General features: G+C 43.7%; 1 protein-coding gene across 8 annotated transcripts in view; it reads left to right on the forward strand.

The window, feature by feature from the left end:
• The first annotated feature begins 6,451 nt into the window (after positions 1 to 6,451).
• Positions 6,452 to 16,624, forward strand: part of CIT (citron rho-interacting serine/threonine kinase) — a 107,640-nt gene continuing 97,467 nt past the window's right edge. For all 8 annotated transcript variants that reach the window (XM_081841686.1, XM_081841690.1, XM_081841688.1 and 5 more), the window contains exons 1-7: positions 6,452 to 6,593; positions 8,327 to 8,480; positions 9,475 to 9,616; positions 10,683 to 10,858; positions 12,313 to 12,414; positions 14,649 to 14,791; positions 15,678 to 15,771. In XM_081841686.1, the coding sequence (XP_081697812.1) occupies positions 8,385 to 8,480; positions 9,475 to 9,616; positions 10,683 to 10,858; positions 12,313 to 12,414; positions 14,649 to 14,791; positions 15,678 to 15,771 (753 nt within the window). In that variant the 5' untranslated portion in view covers positions 6,452 to 6,593; positions 8,327 to 8,384. The remainder of the gene's footprint in view (positions 6,594 to 8,326; positions 8,481 to 9,474; positions 9,617 to 10,682; positions 10,859 to 12,312; positions 12,415 to 14,648; positions 14,792 to 15,677; positions 15,772 to 16,624) is intronic.

Consider the following 16,624-nt stretch of genomic DNA (forward strand, 5'->3'; position numbering starts at 1 on the left):
TGAATTCCTGAAACTGACAGGATATAATCGAAGAAACTTCAGTTGCAATTCAATGCCGTCCTTTTGCTTTTGCCCTATACTCTGGCTGGGACCCAAAGGAGTATTTTAGCTGTGTCTGAGGGGTTCAGACATGACCACTGGGTTGTTGTTTAAAAAACAACAACACTATTTCCTTTCTTTGAAGAGTATAGATCCTTATGCCATTTCAGGATGAAGACTCCTCATCTTTGCTTTCAAAGTCTTTAATGTTCTTGTCTTCCTTTGTTCTCAATCTGGTGTAATATTCTGATGCAGCAGGGGTAGAAGGTCAAGGGCCCTCCAGGTCTCTCTGTCTGACCCTTGGGATTCTCACCAGATCACACCCCTCCCCAGCCAGTGTGGTGTAGTGGTTAAGAGCGGTAGACTCATAATCTGGTGAACTGGGTTCGCTTCCCCACTCCTCCACATGCAGCTGCTGGTGACTTTGGGCTAGTCACACTTCTCTGAAGTCTCTCAGCTTCACTCACCTCACAGAGTGTTTGTTGTGGGGGAGGAAGGGAAAGGAGAATGTTAGCCGCTTTGAGACTCCTTCGGGTAGTGATAAAGCAGGATATCAAATCCAAACTCTTCCTCCTCTTCTTCCTTCTCACCAGGCCACACTTCTCAGTAGCCCTCCTTCGCAGCATCCTTGAGATCTTTTGCCCAGCTGGAATGTGTCTTCGGATCCTTGCTCGTCTAGATGGAAGATAGAAAGGTATGCAGAAACCAGCCTACTGATGTTGTTCGTTGTATATTACTGAAACATTTTTTTTTACTGGACCTAAAGTAATATGAAAATTAAATAAAAACATTTATTATTTTTTTTAATCAGTGAATTGTAGAGTTGGAAGGGACCTCAAGAGTTATCTAGTTCAGCCCCCTAACTACTGCACAAACGTAGTGTACATTCATTGCTTTGCCCATTTTTGCCTCTGGGCACATCCACTTCTATATGGTTCCTGGAAGGTTGTTCAGAAGGTTATGCAGTCCTCAGACTGAAAAAGCATCATCACCCCTATGATATAACCATCCTAATGTATTTCCCCAACACTCAGTTTTCCTAAGGCTTCGTGCTTCCTTAAATAACTTACACTTTCTCCCTTATGCCTGGAACTACCACACAGACAGTTTTTGTGAGGCCACCTTATTGCTTCTTCCAAATCATTGTAATTTTAACCATGTATTCTTAGAGATGCGGGTGGCACTGTGGGTTAAACAACAGAGCCTAGGACTTGTTGATCAGAAGGTCGGTGGTTCGAATCCCCGCGATGGGGTGTGCTCCCGTTGCTCGGTCCATGCTCCTGTCAACCTAGCAGTTCGAAAGCACGTCAAAGTGCAAGTAGATAAATAGGAACCGCTCTGGCGGGAAGGTAAATGGCATTTCCATGCACTACTCTGGTTCACCAGAAGCGGCTTAGTCATGCTGGCCACATGACCCGGAAGCTGTACACCAGCTCACTCGGCCAATAAAGCGAGATGAGCGCTGCAACCCCAGAGACGGCCACGACTGGACCTAATGGTCAGGGGTCCCTTTACCTTTACCTTTATACTTAGCAGTCCTACTGAATTAAGTAGGACTTGCTCCCAGGTGTGGGGTTAGCACAGCAGCCTTGGTTACCACACCCACCTGTAGTTAAGCCTTAATCTCCATACATGGTGTGTAATTGAACTGTATGTATTTTCTTCATTGTTCACCCGTCATCATGTTTTGTAGAATGTCTATTTCGTTCTACAGGTTTAATCACTGGGTTAATACCGATCAATCCCAATGCTGGAACTTCTTACAGATTAATGAGAACTCTACCTCTAACTACAGGGAGAAGTTTGATTAGAAACATGTACACTGTGGTCCTATAAATGTTTATTCAGAAATAAGTACCACTGAGATTAGTGGGAATTACTGTTGAGTTAGGAAAGGCCATAGCTCAGTGGCAGAGCCCATGCTTTCCATGCAAAGGTCCCAGGTTTAATCCCTGCCATGTCTAGGTAAACTGGACAATAGCCCTGTCTGAAACTCTGGATACACACAGTCAGTGTAGACAATACTGAGTTAGATAGACTAAAGACAACTTCATATGTTCCTACTCTCAGGTAAGCAGTGGTAGCTGGTGCTCATTGGGACCTGGAACAGCAGAATACAGGGATCCTGACAGTAGGAGGAGCTGCAACCAATGACAGGCAGAGCCAACTAATTTTATTCTTGTCTCATCCTCCTCCTTGCTGAATTATACAAGGGCAATACTGAGACTGAGGAGAAGGAAGCTAATGGGCAATGCTGTCACCCGCTGGACTGGTTGTAAGTTAGAAGGCAGACAGATGGGAACTGGCTGAGGGCAGACTGAGATTGGTTCAGCAGTGCCTACATTTGCCTTAATAAACCAGCCTCCACTGCAGGCAAATGTACAGTGGTACCTCGGGTTAAGAACTTAAATCGTTCCGGAGGTCCGTTCTTAACTCGAAACTGTTCTTAACCTGAAGCACCACTTTAACTACAGTAATGGGGCCTGTCGCTGCACCGCCACCACGCAATTTCTGTTCTCAAAGTTCTTAACCCGAGGTACTATTTCTGGGTTAGCGGAGTCTATAACCTGAAGCGCCTGTAACCTGAAGCGTCTGTAACCTGAGGTACCACTGTATGTATGATTGCAGCATTACTTTGGGTTTTCTTGACACTATCTTATAGATTCCTTTGCTAGAATCTTGCTGATTATGTTTGTCAAGCTCTGCTGAAGTGAGAAATGAAATAGCCTCTCTCCTCTTCTATTCACTTTTAAAAAAATTTATTGATGATCTTCCTTGATCTCTTTGCAGGCTGTTTAGAAGACACAGCTTATTGTCAGAATGGAAATGATCATCTAGGGCTCTTCTTTAGGCACCAGAACAGTTGAAAGTTGAAGTACTGCTGTCCTGAGATACTGTTTCTGCTGCTGAATCAGAAGGGTTGGGTTTCTGAGGGAAATTCGAAGGGGTTAGCGCATGCTGGAATCCGGCGGCATATTTCTGAAGGTCACAACTCAGCCAATTCACCACATTGCCTTTCTCACAGCGGCCTTGCTTGAAAAAGCAGACAGCTCCTTCAGTGTTGGCTGAATTTTTGTTTTCATCTTTTATTATAACTATCTCCTTCTCCTCCAGATCAAATCCACCAATAGGTTCCATGTCACTGGACTCGCTAGTAGACGGCTTGGAATTCTGACCTCTCTCTTTTGCGTTCAGGCTGGAGACATCCACAAAGCAGACCAGTTTCCGCTCCTTGTCACTTTTCAGTTTTTCACTGCTGAAGAGGTTAACTTTACACAGGCTTGCCCGACAGTGCAACCAGTCAATGTCTGGAGCCATCATGGTTGGAATAAGGGACTCAAACTCAGAATGTTCTTTCTGCTGAACCCGTGCCATGTTTCTGTGAGACTCAAGATGTGTGTCTCCTCTTTCACTTTTCCATACCCTTCTACTGACAGATGGCACCTTCACAGATGTGGACACACAGTTGCTCTGGCAGCAGTGACATCACAAAGCATCAGCCACAAACCAGTGATGTGTCAGCAGTGTTTTTAAAAAGAGACTGTATTATGGTTGTGTAATACTTCCAATGTCAGAGGCAGTATGCCTCTGAATGCCAGTTGCTGAGAATCACAAATGGGGAGAGTGCTGTTATGCTCAGGCCTTGATTGCAGGATTCTCAAAGGCATTTGCTTGGCTTTAGTGAGAATAAGATGTTGGACTAGAATGGACCTTTGTTCTGATCCAGCCGGGCTCTTCCTATGTTCTTATAACAGAAGGTCTCTTCTTCAGATACTCTTTTTCAGTGTATCTGAAGAAGTGTGCATGCACACGAAAGCTCATACCAAGAACTAACTTAGTTGGTCTTTAAGGTGCTACTGGAAGGAATTTTTTTATTTTGTTTTGAGAAGGTCTCTTGTTTGGCTTTTACTGAATAAAGTGGGAATGCATTTTCAGGCTTCTTCTTCTTTTAAGTTGTAAGCAAGAACCCAATCAAGTAAACCATACTTATCAGAGCCGATTTTAAAAAAAATGCTTGTAGTTTTTACGAACTTAATCCGTTCCAGAAGTCCGTTCTTAAACCAAAGCGTTCTTAAACTAAGGCATGCTTTCCCATAGAAAGTAATGGAAAATGGATTCATCTGTTCCAGACGATGAAAAACAACCCCTAAAACAGCAGTTTAACATGAATTTTACTATCTAACGACCATTGATCCATAAAATGAAGGAAATAATGTACTGTACTATAAAATAAATAAGACAGTATTGTAGATGATTAAAATTAATTTTTTTCTTACGTGCACTGATGATAGTCATTGTTTGGATGGGGGGCTTTTATCCATTTCTGCAGTCACACTATCAACCAGGAGCTGAACTGGGTTCCACAAAAACAAGTCACAAAAACGAAGTCACAAGCCACAGTCACAAGTCAGTCCCATAAAACAAAGAACAAGTCACAGTGAAAAAAATGAAAATGCCACACAAACAAAAATGCAAAAAAGAGCAAAAACAAAAGCTCCAAATATCACTTCTGTGTTGTGTGGGTGCTTGGGACTCAACAGCCGGCAGACTCAACAGGAAGCCTCTGATTAGCAGCAGGGGACTCAATTTACAAATGGAACACACTCAACAGGAAGTGGAACATGTTCTGCTTCCAAGGCAAAGTTCACAAACCAAAACACATACTTCTGGGTTTGCAGCATTCTTATTCCAAGTTGTTCATAAACTAAGCTGTTCTTAGAGCAAGTACAGTGGTACCTTGGTTTATCAAGAAATGTGAGGAGTTAGGAGTCCAACGTTGTTTATTGCAAAGCAATAGGTTACAGTCTGATTGTTCTGCAAAACTGCAGCCCTGCCCAGTGGTCCAGGCAGTGGTATTTATAAAATTTCAAACAAAGCATTTCAATTCCCACCAATCATATACATCCTTACCTCATTTCATGTTTAATACACATGCGCAATAAGCATTGGCAATTTCTGCTGATTAAGTTCTGATTCCGTGTTCCGTTACATTGTGTTAGTGCATGTTGGGAACCTGTGTTACGTGTAGCCATTTGCACCATGTAGCAACTTATGTTCTAGCTTTGAGCTATATCTTTCACATTTCTGCCCCAGTGGGGAGTGGGGCAGCAAGTTGCAAAATCATCAGTCTCATAAAGTAACAGGCTGCCGTAACTTCTGTATTAGAAGTACACTCAAGGATTTACAGGGGTACACATTATTACATTTATTGTGGCCCTTTGGGCCACTGCCACACCATCATCCCTGAACTCAGTGGAGGCTGGTCCATGAGGGCAATGCCCCACCATCCTCAGTCTGTCTCTCAACCCTGCTTCCATATTTACAACTTAGTTGTGGGGACTTTGTCCATCGTTCGCTCTGGCGCCACTGACTGCTGGGCCTCCCTGCCTTCTACTCTGATAGTCCCAATGGACACCAGCCACCACGGCTGGCACATTCACGACTGAGGTCCATGTTCCTTCGATGGCAACATTCCAGGGGCCACATGCCGGGGTGTGTGTGACCAGAGGCAAAAGTCGGCGGTGCAACAGTTGGGACTCTTAATTTTGCTACACGATGCAAACAGTATGAGGGGGCTTCGTAGCTGTTATCTGTGTGGTGGAGCATTTGCCACATGTTATGTACTGAGTTGAATAGGATCCAAAATGCAGCCGTCTGATTGGTCATAGAACAATAGGATCCAGAATGCAGCAGTCTGATTGGTCCGCAGCAGTGGCGTAGCGTGGGGGGTGCAGGGGGCCGGCCGCACCGGGTGCAACATGGGGGGGCACGCTCGCACTCGCAGCTCTCTGCCCCTACTAAAATCCACGGGTTAGGGGGTGCAAATTACTTGCCTTGCCCCGGGTGCTGACAACCCACGCTACGCCATTGGTCCGCAGGAGCCACCCAATCCAACTCCAGGTGGAAGTGAATCCGCAACCTGATTGGCCTACAGGAGAATCCCAGAAATAGCCAATCACGTGGGGCCCATTATGTAAATAATGTATATAAAGCAGACATTTCAGGGGAACTCCCATTCCTCACTTCTATGAGCTGAATAACGAGCATGAAATCCACATAAAGACAAATCCAGGACAGGCGTTGGGAATTGTGCTTGTGACCCTCCCTGAAATAGTTGTGTCTTATTACAGTATTTAAGCACTACAGCCTTTTGTATTGCAGTATATACAGGATGTGGGAATACCGAATACGAGCTCTGACAGGATGAGAGGAAAAAGCCGTGAGGACCCTTTTTGAGCTGGCCACGCCCCATCTCGCCCCGTGGCCACGCCTCTCCCTGCTGTTTCGAAAGGGGAGCGTTGGAGACAGAAGGGCGCGCTCCCGTCTCCGCGTGACGTCACCCGGCGAGCGGATTGGCGGAGGGTGTTCGGATCACGTGGCTTAGGGAGACAGGTGACGCCCCTTCTCCGCTTGGTCCATTCAAACGCGGATGGCGGGAAAGGCGGAGGAGGCGCTTTTCTGAGGCGACGGCAGCTGCGGCGGGTGTGGCTCGTCGCGTTTGGGGGAAAAGGGCGCTGAGGCTTCAGGGGGCTCCCTTCCTGACATGCCGTCGGGTAATGATGATTTATTAAATGTCTGTCCTGCCCTTCTAGCCAAAGGGGGCGGGGTGGATGCAAGTGCTTTATACATTGTAGTCATGTGATATATATATGTGTTTGTGTGTGAGAGAAAGAGAGCGCGAGCCCGGGGGGGGGGGGGATTTCAAATCGTGGCTCAAGTCTCCGCTCCTCCACATGCAGCTGCTGGGTGACCTTGGGCCAGTCACACTTCTCTGAAGTCTCTCAGCCCCACTCACCTCACTGAGTGTTTGTTGTGGGGGAGGAAGGGAAAGGAGAATGTTAGCCGCTTTGAGACTCCTTCGGGTAGTGGTAAAGCGGGATATCAAATCCAAACTCCTCCTCTTCTTGGAAGTCGTGTACACATCAAGGTTGCGGGTCACCGGCGAAATGCACACTGCACATGCTCAGGAACGCGCGTAACCTGGAGAGTTTGGAAATTGAGCCGGGGACCTTCTGTGTGCCACGCAGATGCTCCAACTTTTGAGCTCCAACTAAAGGCATGGGGAACTGATCCATCCAGCTTAGTATTGTTTACAGTGACAATGAGCCCTACCTCAAATTGCCAAGGATTGAACTGAACTATAGGTAAAGGATCCCTGACAGTTAAATCCAGTCGCGAACAACTCGGGTTGCAGCGCTCATCTTGCTTTACTGGCCGAGGGAGCCGGTGTTTGTCCACAGACAGTTTTTCCTGGTCATGTGGCTAGCATGACTATGCCGCTTCTGGCAAACCAGAGCAGTGCACGGAAACATTGTTTACTTTCCCGCCAGAGTGGTACCTATTTATCTACTTGCACTTTGACGTACTTTCGAACTGCTAGGTTGGCAGGATCAGGGACCAAGCAACGGGAGCTCACCCCATCGCGGGGATTTGAACCGCCAACCTTCTGATCGGCAAGCCCTAGGCTCAGTGGTTTAGACCACAGTGCCACCCACGTCCCAAACTGAACTATAGTCCTCTTCAAAAAGGAAAAAGAAAAAAGCGGGGGGGGGGGAGTTTCAGGCACTAGTAGGAGAAACTGGGCTTTGAACATGAGACCTCTGCTTGCAAAGCAGATTAACTGCAACCAGGAACATAGTGAGCTGCTTTATACTGAGTTGGATGCACTTTAGCTCTGTGTGCTGACTGTTTGCAGTTCTCTCAGGGTTTCAGACGAGTTTCTCCCAGCCTTAGCTGCAGATGCCAAGGACTGAACCTGGATTGAACCTCTGCATTCAAAGCAGATGTTCTACCACCGAACGGTGACCTTTCGCCTCACAGATGTTGTTGCTTCACATCTTATTCAGGGCTCAACCCTGCACATGAGTGGCAAAATAAATATTTATTATTACATTTCAATCCCCCTTTTCTTCCAATGAGCTAAGTGTGTTGTATGTGGTTCTCTCTCTCTCCATTTTGCTCTCATAGCAACCCTGTGAGGCTAGGCTAGGCGGCAGTGACTAACCCAAATTACCCAGTGAGATCCATGGCTGAGTGGGGATTTGAACCTTGGACTCCCAGGGTAGGGAATTCAGGGGTCGATAAACCGTAGTCTTCTAAATCCTCCTGTCAACCCTGACACATTGGCCATGCTAGCTGGGGCCAATCAAAGTTGAGTCCATTAACATCTGAAGGGCCACAGCTTCCCCGTCCTGTTCTATGACATTCAATTATACCTTTAGAATTGTGTGATTTGAAGGAAGCCCAAACTTCTTATAACTTCTTGAAATTAATAATTCTAATACAGATTGAAAACAAACTACAGCATCCATCCTGGGAGGTGTCTGTTGTGGTGAATTTTGAAGATGTTGAAGTTTAAGTATGGTGTGCGTAATCCTGCGGAGATAGGCATGATGGAGCCCATTGCCAGCCGTGTCTCTAGACTTAACCTGCTTTTACAGGTAAATGTTTATTTGGTCCCAGATTGTGTAAACTATACTGGTTTTACATCAGCATCTGCAATTCATAAATACTCAACTCTCTGTTGTGTTGAAGGAGTAACATTTATTGTGGCCAAATATTTGTGGCTGTCTTCAAAGTTCTGTACCTCCCATGCAGTAAGGAGGGGCCAACAACTGCTTCACCCTCTGGGACCCCACTGACTGGTATCATCAGCCACCAGCTGATCACAAAAGTTGGGTGTAGTTGGGCAATGTCTGATGCATTGGAGCTTGGTCATTTTGGTCAGTGGGGCACAGGTAAACATCTTAGAGGTTCTGTTTATAGTTAACAGTTTACAAATGTTGTTAAATAAAGAAAAAGAAATGGTACCTTCTGGAATTCTGTACATTCTACAGTTTGTGTACATTGTTCATATTAGAACTTTTCCCCTTTATCTTTATTTTTTTAGTATCTCCTAAAGGTCTTCTGTTAAAGGGAGTACAGAAGGCAGAGATAGCAGTGGTGACACTTTTCCCCTTCTTCATTTCACAGGGTGGTCTTATTAATGATTGCCTTTCAATACTTCTATTGCCATCCCTAACTAGTGTGACAGTAGACTGTTGTCATTAAAGCAGTGCTGTGTAGTGGTTAGAGTTTTGGAACAGGAGCCGGGAGACATTTCAGGTTCAAATAGTCACTGGGTGACATTGGGCCAGTCACTGCCTCTTAGCTTGACCTACCTCCACAGGTTTGTGAGGATAAACTTGAGAGTGCAGAAACCATATATGTTACCCAGAGCTCTTTAGGGAAAAGGTGGGAAATATAACTGTAACTAGCATACACACACACACACTTCAACTATTCACCCTAAAAGTAGAAAAAGAAATTGAGCAGTTCTATATATACACATAGTGACCTGCTGTAACATATGCTTCTAATTTTGCTAGCAACTATGAATTGTCTACCAATGTTCTTCCATTCTTGTCTCTCACTGGTATTTGTCTTCGTTACCAGGGGAAGCTGCCCTCTGTGGCACAGCAGCAGATGTCTCCATTTTCCAGGGAAGGCATTTTGGACTCCCTAATGGTGCTTTTCGAAGAATGCAGCAACCCTGTTTTAATGAAAATCAAGCATGTGGGCAATTTCATTAAAAAGTGTATGTCTTGTTGGCTTTCTTACAGCTTTTTTATGCAAGAGTGAATTTATTCTGTGAAGGACCTGTTCAGCATATACATTAGGAACATAGGAAGCTGCCTTATTCTGAGCCAGACCATCAGTACATCTTACTTAATATTGCCCACACTGATGGGCAGCAGTTCTCCAGGTTTTCACATAGGAGTTTTTGCCAGTCTTAGTTAGAGATGCTAGTGAATGAACCTGGGGCTTTCTGCCTGCAAAGCAGATACTTTATCACTGAGCTGCAGCCCCACTGCAACAGAGGAAATCCATGTAGTAACAGCAGGATATTGTATTGGGCTTGTATGTGCATCCTTCCTTTTTACCCAGTGTAGAAAATAATATTCCCAAATGGAAGAGTCTGGTGAATTGAAGAGTTGGGCAGATGCTACCTGGCAGCTGTTGTGCATACTTTTGGCACGATATATGTGTTGACTGTTGTGTACAAAGGGGCATCACAATCAAATAATATATGAACAGTATTAGGAACTGAGATATGAAAACTAGGAACGAAATGGCACCTTAAGGCTAGGTTATGAGTGCAACAATGGAATGTTTATGCACAGTTTTTTATAACAAGCAAAGCTGAAAATGCAGCTGAAATACTATGTTCATTTTTCACATGATCTAGTCCTTCCCCTGTCCACCCCTCTAATATTCTTAAGAGGGTCTCTTTTCCAGTCTTCAGAGAGTGGCTGGAAGTGGGGAGGCAGAAAAGGGTCCTCCTTTCCTTCCACTCTGCAGTTCTAATCTGAAATCTTAGGTGCAGTACTGTGCCCAGAGCTCAGAAACATGCTTGTAATAATGAAATTTCCTGTGCAAAATGCGCCTAGAACAATGGGAGTTTTGAATACTGTATATGAATGTTATGAAATAAAATTAATAAAAAGAGACATGAGCAGTTTTGGTCCCCTAGATCTGGACTGAGGAGAGGACATGGGAACAATTTTATTGATGGGATGGCCATGGCTATTTAAGTTAAATTCTGCATTGCACTTCACTGTTTGCTTCTCCCCAACGTAAAGTGTCTGTCTAATATTGTGCAGATTCAGACTCTGTAGCAGCATTCCGAGAACTTCAGCCCAGTGTGAAGGACTTTGAAGTCAGAAGTCTGGTGGGATGTGGTCACTTTGCAGAAGTGCAGGTAGTGAGAGAGACGGCAACTGGCGATGTGTACGCCATGAAGGTGATGAGCAAGGAGAGGCTGCTGGCACAGGATCATGTGAGTTCCTGTTTTGATTTTATAATCTTCAAATTGCTCATAACCTTTTCATAGCGAGAAAGCTTGTTAACAGGGTATGGAATCAGGAGTTCCAGTTGTGATCCAGATATAAATATAAAGTTGCCCCAGAGCAAGGTCAAATAACCTGTGCCCATAGAAGTGGTAGAGAACGGGCTTCTCTGGCATCTGTGTGAAGTGCAAAACTCTAAAGTGCTTGGCTGCTGTGGGGCTTGCAACACCCCAACTTACATTTGCCACCACCTCCTGCTTCATCCTAACTTCTGAGTGAGAGGAACTCAGAAGAGTAGCAGGTTAAATTTCTCCTGGGAGGGGACAATTTCCCACTCATAGTGGAGTGAGTTACCTCCCCTTTGGTCAAAGCATATAGCGTGAAAATATAGTCTGACAAGCAGCAGAAGATCTGAGTTGTCAAAAATTGTATGGTCAAATCCCAGGTTCCAAATTTAGAGGCTTCATTGAGATTAGAATGGAGGAGAAACAGGTAGCATAACCCCCCCCTAAGTAACATAAGCTAAGTAGTCTTAAAAAGGAAGCTCAAACTTTCAGGAACTATACACGACCCTCCTGAAAACAGGATGCTACATGACACAGAAGCCGACAGCATTTCTATGGGGAATAATAACCCCCCTCTTTTTAACTGTAGAATTGCAGGAGGGGGTTGTCAGGGAGAGAGATGAATCCTCTGATCAGGTTTGGCTGTGTGGCCTTGGGCACACCTGTAGAGACAGAGTTTTGATGCATGCGACACCTGACGCCCAACATTTAGACAGCGAAAGATAGGCCACCCGCACCTTTCAACAACCCAGGAAGATAAAAGGTGAGAGCTGAGACAGCTTTCTCATCTACTCCTAATCAGTGCATTCTGGAATAGGCTGTATGGAGGCTGCTGGAAACACAACAGGTAGGTTGTTATGTAATAGAGAAGCCTGGTCATTCAGCCAGGTTCATCAGATTTTAAAAAAAGAGATAGGCAGTTGAATTTTTTAAGCTCTGTGCTAAGGAAATAATTCCCAGAAAAGTCATTCTGCATTCAAATGTTGCAGATTAGTACGATCTGTGCAAATGATGTGTTGTGAATCATATAGTATTTTATCAAAGAGCACAAGAGATGCTCTTTAGGAGGGAGAGGCATTGTGTGAAAAAGTGAGTATCAGGGTGTGTGGGGAGGAAAAATGTACCGTAATTGGAGACCATGAATGCTCAAACTTTAAACATGCAACTTTTCAAAATAGATAGCTTTCTCCATGATGGCTAGGAACTTGGTTTTTAAAATCCGAAGGCTGACAGTTTCAGAAAAGGAAAGCTAGATCCATACTAGATGAAAGACTTTAGATGTGAGTGACTGTTGCTGCTGAATCTTCAAAATGCAAATTTGCACTCACTTTATTGTTCCTCCAAGGAGTTGATGATTTATTAATATTTACTCCTCACAGGTATTATTCTTTGAGGAAGAAAGGAATATATTATCCCAGAGTACCAGCCCTTGGATTCCACAGTTGCATTATGCATTTCAAGACAAAAAGAATCTTTATTTGGTGAGTTTTGTATTTGCAGCATCACTTCAAGTGGGCTGACAGCTTTTACTTTCACACGCCAGGCAAGTTGCTCGCTGCTGGAGACCACTGGGTAGAGTTTGATTTTACCACATTCACTTCAAAGCAATTACAGGAGGAAACTAGTCATTAAATCTTCCTGTTAGGAAAGGTGGGAGCCTTTCTGCAGAACAGTGAATACTTCAATCTGAGAATGAAGAATCCTTGACAGTTAATTAACTTTTTTTTTCAATTATCAAACTATTTAAATGTTAACATTTTAAGAAGAAGGGGAAAAGCATGATTGATAAAGAATTTGATACCTTCGGGCCTGCATGGGTAATACTTCTCCGCTTCCACTGTACACAGTGAGGTGGAGAGTGAATTTTATTCTCTTCTGTGCATACAGAAGCCACTATTGAACTATGCTGAAATACTTGTGGGGTGCTCTGGTTCAAGCCACACTCTATAGTAAACCATGCTATGACTCAAGCATGTGCTTTTAGCATTATGGCTGGACTTCTCTTCCCATTGAAATGAAGCAAGCTCAACATTGCTATGTTTTGGGACACCTGACTGCAAACTTTTCTTTTTTCCTAAGGCTTCTCAAATGAATCTATTTCATTTCTGCAGTTTTTAATTCTTCTTGGTTTTTAAGTTTTAATACTGTTTTTATTATCTATATCTTACAGTTTGTTTTATACTTCACTTTTTAATGCTGGTATATTGCTTAATCCAGGGATGGCGAAACTTGGCTCTCCAGCTGTTTTGGGACTACGACTCCCATCATCCCTGACCACTGGTCCTGTTAGCTAGGGATGATGGGAGTTGTAGTCCCAAAACAGCTGGAGGGCCACTTTTGGCCATGCCCGGAATCCTACTCCGGTTTTTTTTTGTTTCTATATTTTGATTGGCTGGTGAAGCTTGTTTTTGCGGGAGATGTAAGCCAGTGGAGGAAGTGGGGGGTGCACATTTTAAAATAAAAAAAATTACCTGCTATGCACGAAGAAGGCAAAGGGAGCAGGGCAGTGTGTCATCTTGAGCCTTGTTGCATGTGTTTGTATTTGTATTTCTTGCATTGATACCCTGCCTTTTTCTTCAGGGAGCTCAAGGTTCTTCAGGGAGCTCAAGGTTCCTTGGTTCTTCCCCATTTCCTTTAATCCCCACAACAACCCTGTGAGGTAGGTTAGGCTGAGATGCAGTGACTGGCCCAAGGCCACCCAGTGAGTTTCATGACTCAGTAAGGTTTGAACCCTGGTCTCCTAGTTCCTAGTCCACCATTATGCCACACTGGATGTGGTGAGAAGAGACTGAGCAAGCCATCAGTGTGTGTGATACTTCACAAAGGTTTGACAGGACCTTCCCTAAGAAGCTTAAAATTTAAAATAGACACAGGGAAAGAACAAAGGAGATCATGCACCTTTGGCTGACAATTCCTATCAGCCATAGCCAGCATGGTATTGCCCCCAAGCCCATCTTTGGAACCACATCCTGAAAAACGTATGCGTACCTCAGACGTAATGAATGGGCTAAGACTGCGATCTTATGCAGGCCTGCATGGAGTTAGAACCAGCCTTCTCCAACCTGGTGCCCTCCAGCTCTTTTGGACTACAAAGCCCATCAGCTATATCATCATAAACTTTCATCATCATTATAAACTTTATTGCACTAGCCAAAGGCCATGGCATCATTCACAAAGGGAACAAAAAGAAAAGCAAAAATAACCATAAAAACCATAAAAACATCATCCACTGCAGATATAATAAACCATGATCATGTCTCCTAAGAATTATTTGTTGCATACGATAGAATAGCAGGGGGTTCTCAGGTAGAATGTGCCAGCTTAAATGTCCGAATCACCTTTGCAATTGACCACTATTTTATCTAGTTCTTTTCTCCTGATCTTCTTAGCTGCCCACGCATATAAGTTACGAAGTCATCAGTACCCATCAGCTATAGTTAACACAGCCATTTCCCAAGGAACAGCCATTTTTGTAGTCAAGCCACGTTAAAAAGAAATACTTCTTGATGCATCTAGGGTCCCGTCCTCCAACTTTAATTACTGGAATATTGGTGCTTCTGAATTTCTTTTGTTGTAGCAAAGCTGAATATATTGAGAACACAGAAAATGTTCTTTAAATGATTGTTTGTTTGCTGATGCTGTGTGCTTTTCATAGTAGAAGAGCTTCACAAAGCTTTGCTTTCTTTTTGTCTGTTTACTTTGAAATTGCATGAAGGTTATGGAATATGAGCCTGGAGGAGATCTTCTGTCCTTCCTAAACAGATATGAGGATCAACTTGATGAAAGCACTATTCAGTTTTATCTAGCAGAGTTAGTTCTGGCCATCCATAGTGTCCATCAAATGGGCTATGCCCACCGGTAAGTGTTGCTGCGCCTTACACCAGTAGGCTTAATTCAACACTGGGAATAATGGATCGTTTTGGAAATCAGTGAAGGGAACAGTTTTGGAAACTATCGATACTTCTAACTGTATTTGGAGACATTACCCTTAAGATACTACTAAGATTGCTGGAGTCAAACATCTGTTTTAGGCAGTGGGTTTCTAGAATTTGAACACCCTGTTGCAATATCGTCATCAGCTTTTGAAACTCTCCTGAGTTCACTGAAGAATTCTCAGTAGCTTTATTGCCTAAGAAGAGGAGGAGTTTGGATTTGATACCCCGCTTTATCACTACTCTAAGGAGTCTTAAAGCGGCTAACAATCTCCTTTCCCTTCCTCCCCCACAACAAACACTCGTGAGAGGTGAGTGGGGCTGAGAGACTTCAAAGAAGTGTGAGTAGCCCAAGGTCACCCAGCAGCTGCATGTGGAGGAGCAGGGAAGTGAACCCGGTTCACCAGATTATGAGTCTACCGCTCTTAACCACTATACCACGCTGGCTCTCTAAGATGTGGTGGGGGACAGGACAGGACACCAAAGCTAAAGAAAGGACTGTGAGCAGTACAGGTGCTTCCATGAGGAACTCCAGTTTGGACCTTCCAACTTCAGTTGGAGTTGGAATATAGTTCCAGGTTGAGTATTTTCAGGTTGACTTGCTTGAGTATTTGCTTTCTAAATATTCTCTCTCTGTCTGAGATGCATGTGGTATTGTAAAGTGTTAGTCTGACTAGTTTGAGAACTAGTGTAATCCCTTTTGGATTATTTTTTTACCACTCTAATGGTTTTTGTAATACAGTATGTGTTAGGGAAGCATTTATGGTCTTGTGAAAAACTTTTATTGATTGCTTTGGGTTTTTTATTTACAGAGATATTAAACCAGAGAATATTCTTATTGACCGAACAGGACACATCAAGCTGGTGGACTTTGGGTCTGCCGCCAAACTGACGGCGGATAAAAAGGTAATAAAGATCTAGAGTGGATGGGGAAAGTAAACATCTTAGCTTTTTTTATTTTTGGCTGCGGGTGCCTATTGTAGTTGTCACTAATTTAATACAGATTATTAGTAATGAGGCAAGAGTGTACTGTTTCTTTAAAAGAAATGTAAGCAATGCTAGCACAGGTGAAAGTATTTAATTCGCTGAATTGCTTATGTCTAGCCTTACTGTTCCTTGAGTGTGTGCATAGTTCCTCTGTATCTGGATCTTTCGGCATTGCAGAATCACAGCAGGGAGCTGAGTGATTGGTTGGTAAGGAAAACACTAGCAACCTTTTTAAGAATGACAGCTTTTGGGAGTGGCACAAAAAAACCTTGGGCAGCTCACAGGGCATGGGTCAGCCATCCCTTCTATATGGATAACTGTGTGGCAGACACCAGAAGTAATTATTAATAATGCCCCAGTGCAGATTGTCTCTGAAGGCGTATTCAGGAAACTGCAAGCTCTTGAACTTCCTTCCCCATGAGTTTTGAGTGTTTTACATATTCATTATTAGTATGGATTTCTGCTTAAGTTGATGTGTTTTTCTCAAATTGCTGTACTTCCAAAGCGAGAGCTGTGCCTTTCAGTTAAAAAAACTGAAGTAGTGGATAGCACTGAAAGACAGCTAGAGTGTACTCTGGTTCTTGAGTTTAATGATATTCCTGCTAATTTGGGAAGAAACTGAAATGGGTAATTAAGTAGCTGAGGTCTGGTGGATGGTGAGTAATGGTCTTTTTGATTACAGTTAGAACTGTTTGTCTCTTGTGATGCTAACAAGTGCTTCTTGATTAAACTAATGCAACGGATGTGATTCGATATAGAAATGAATATTGGC

The sequence above is a fragment of the Podarcis erhardii genome (assembly GCF_964252035.2).
Source record: "Podarcis erhardii genome assembly, chromosome: 15".
Lineage (NCBI taxonomy): Eukaryota > Metazoa > Chordata > Lepidosauria > Squamata > Lacertidae > Podarcis > Podarcis erhardii.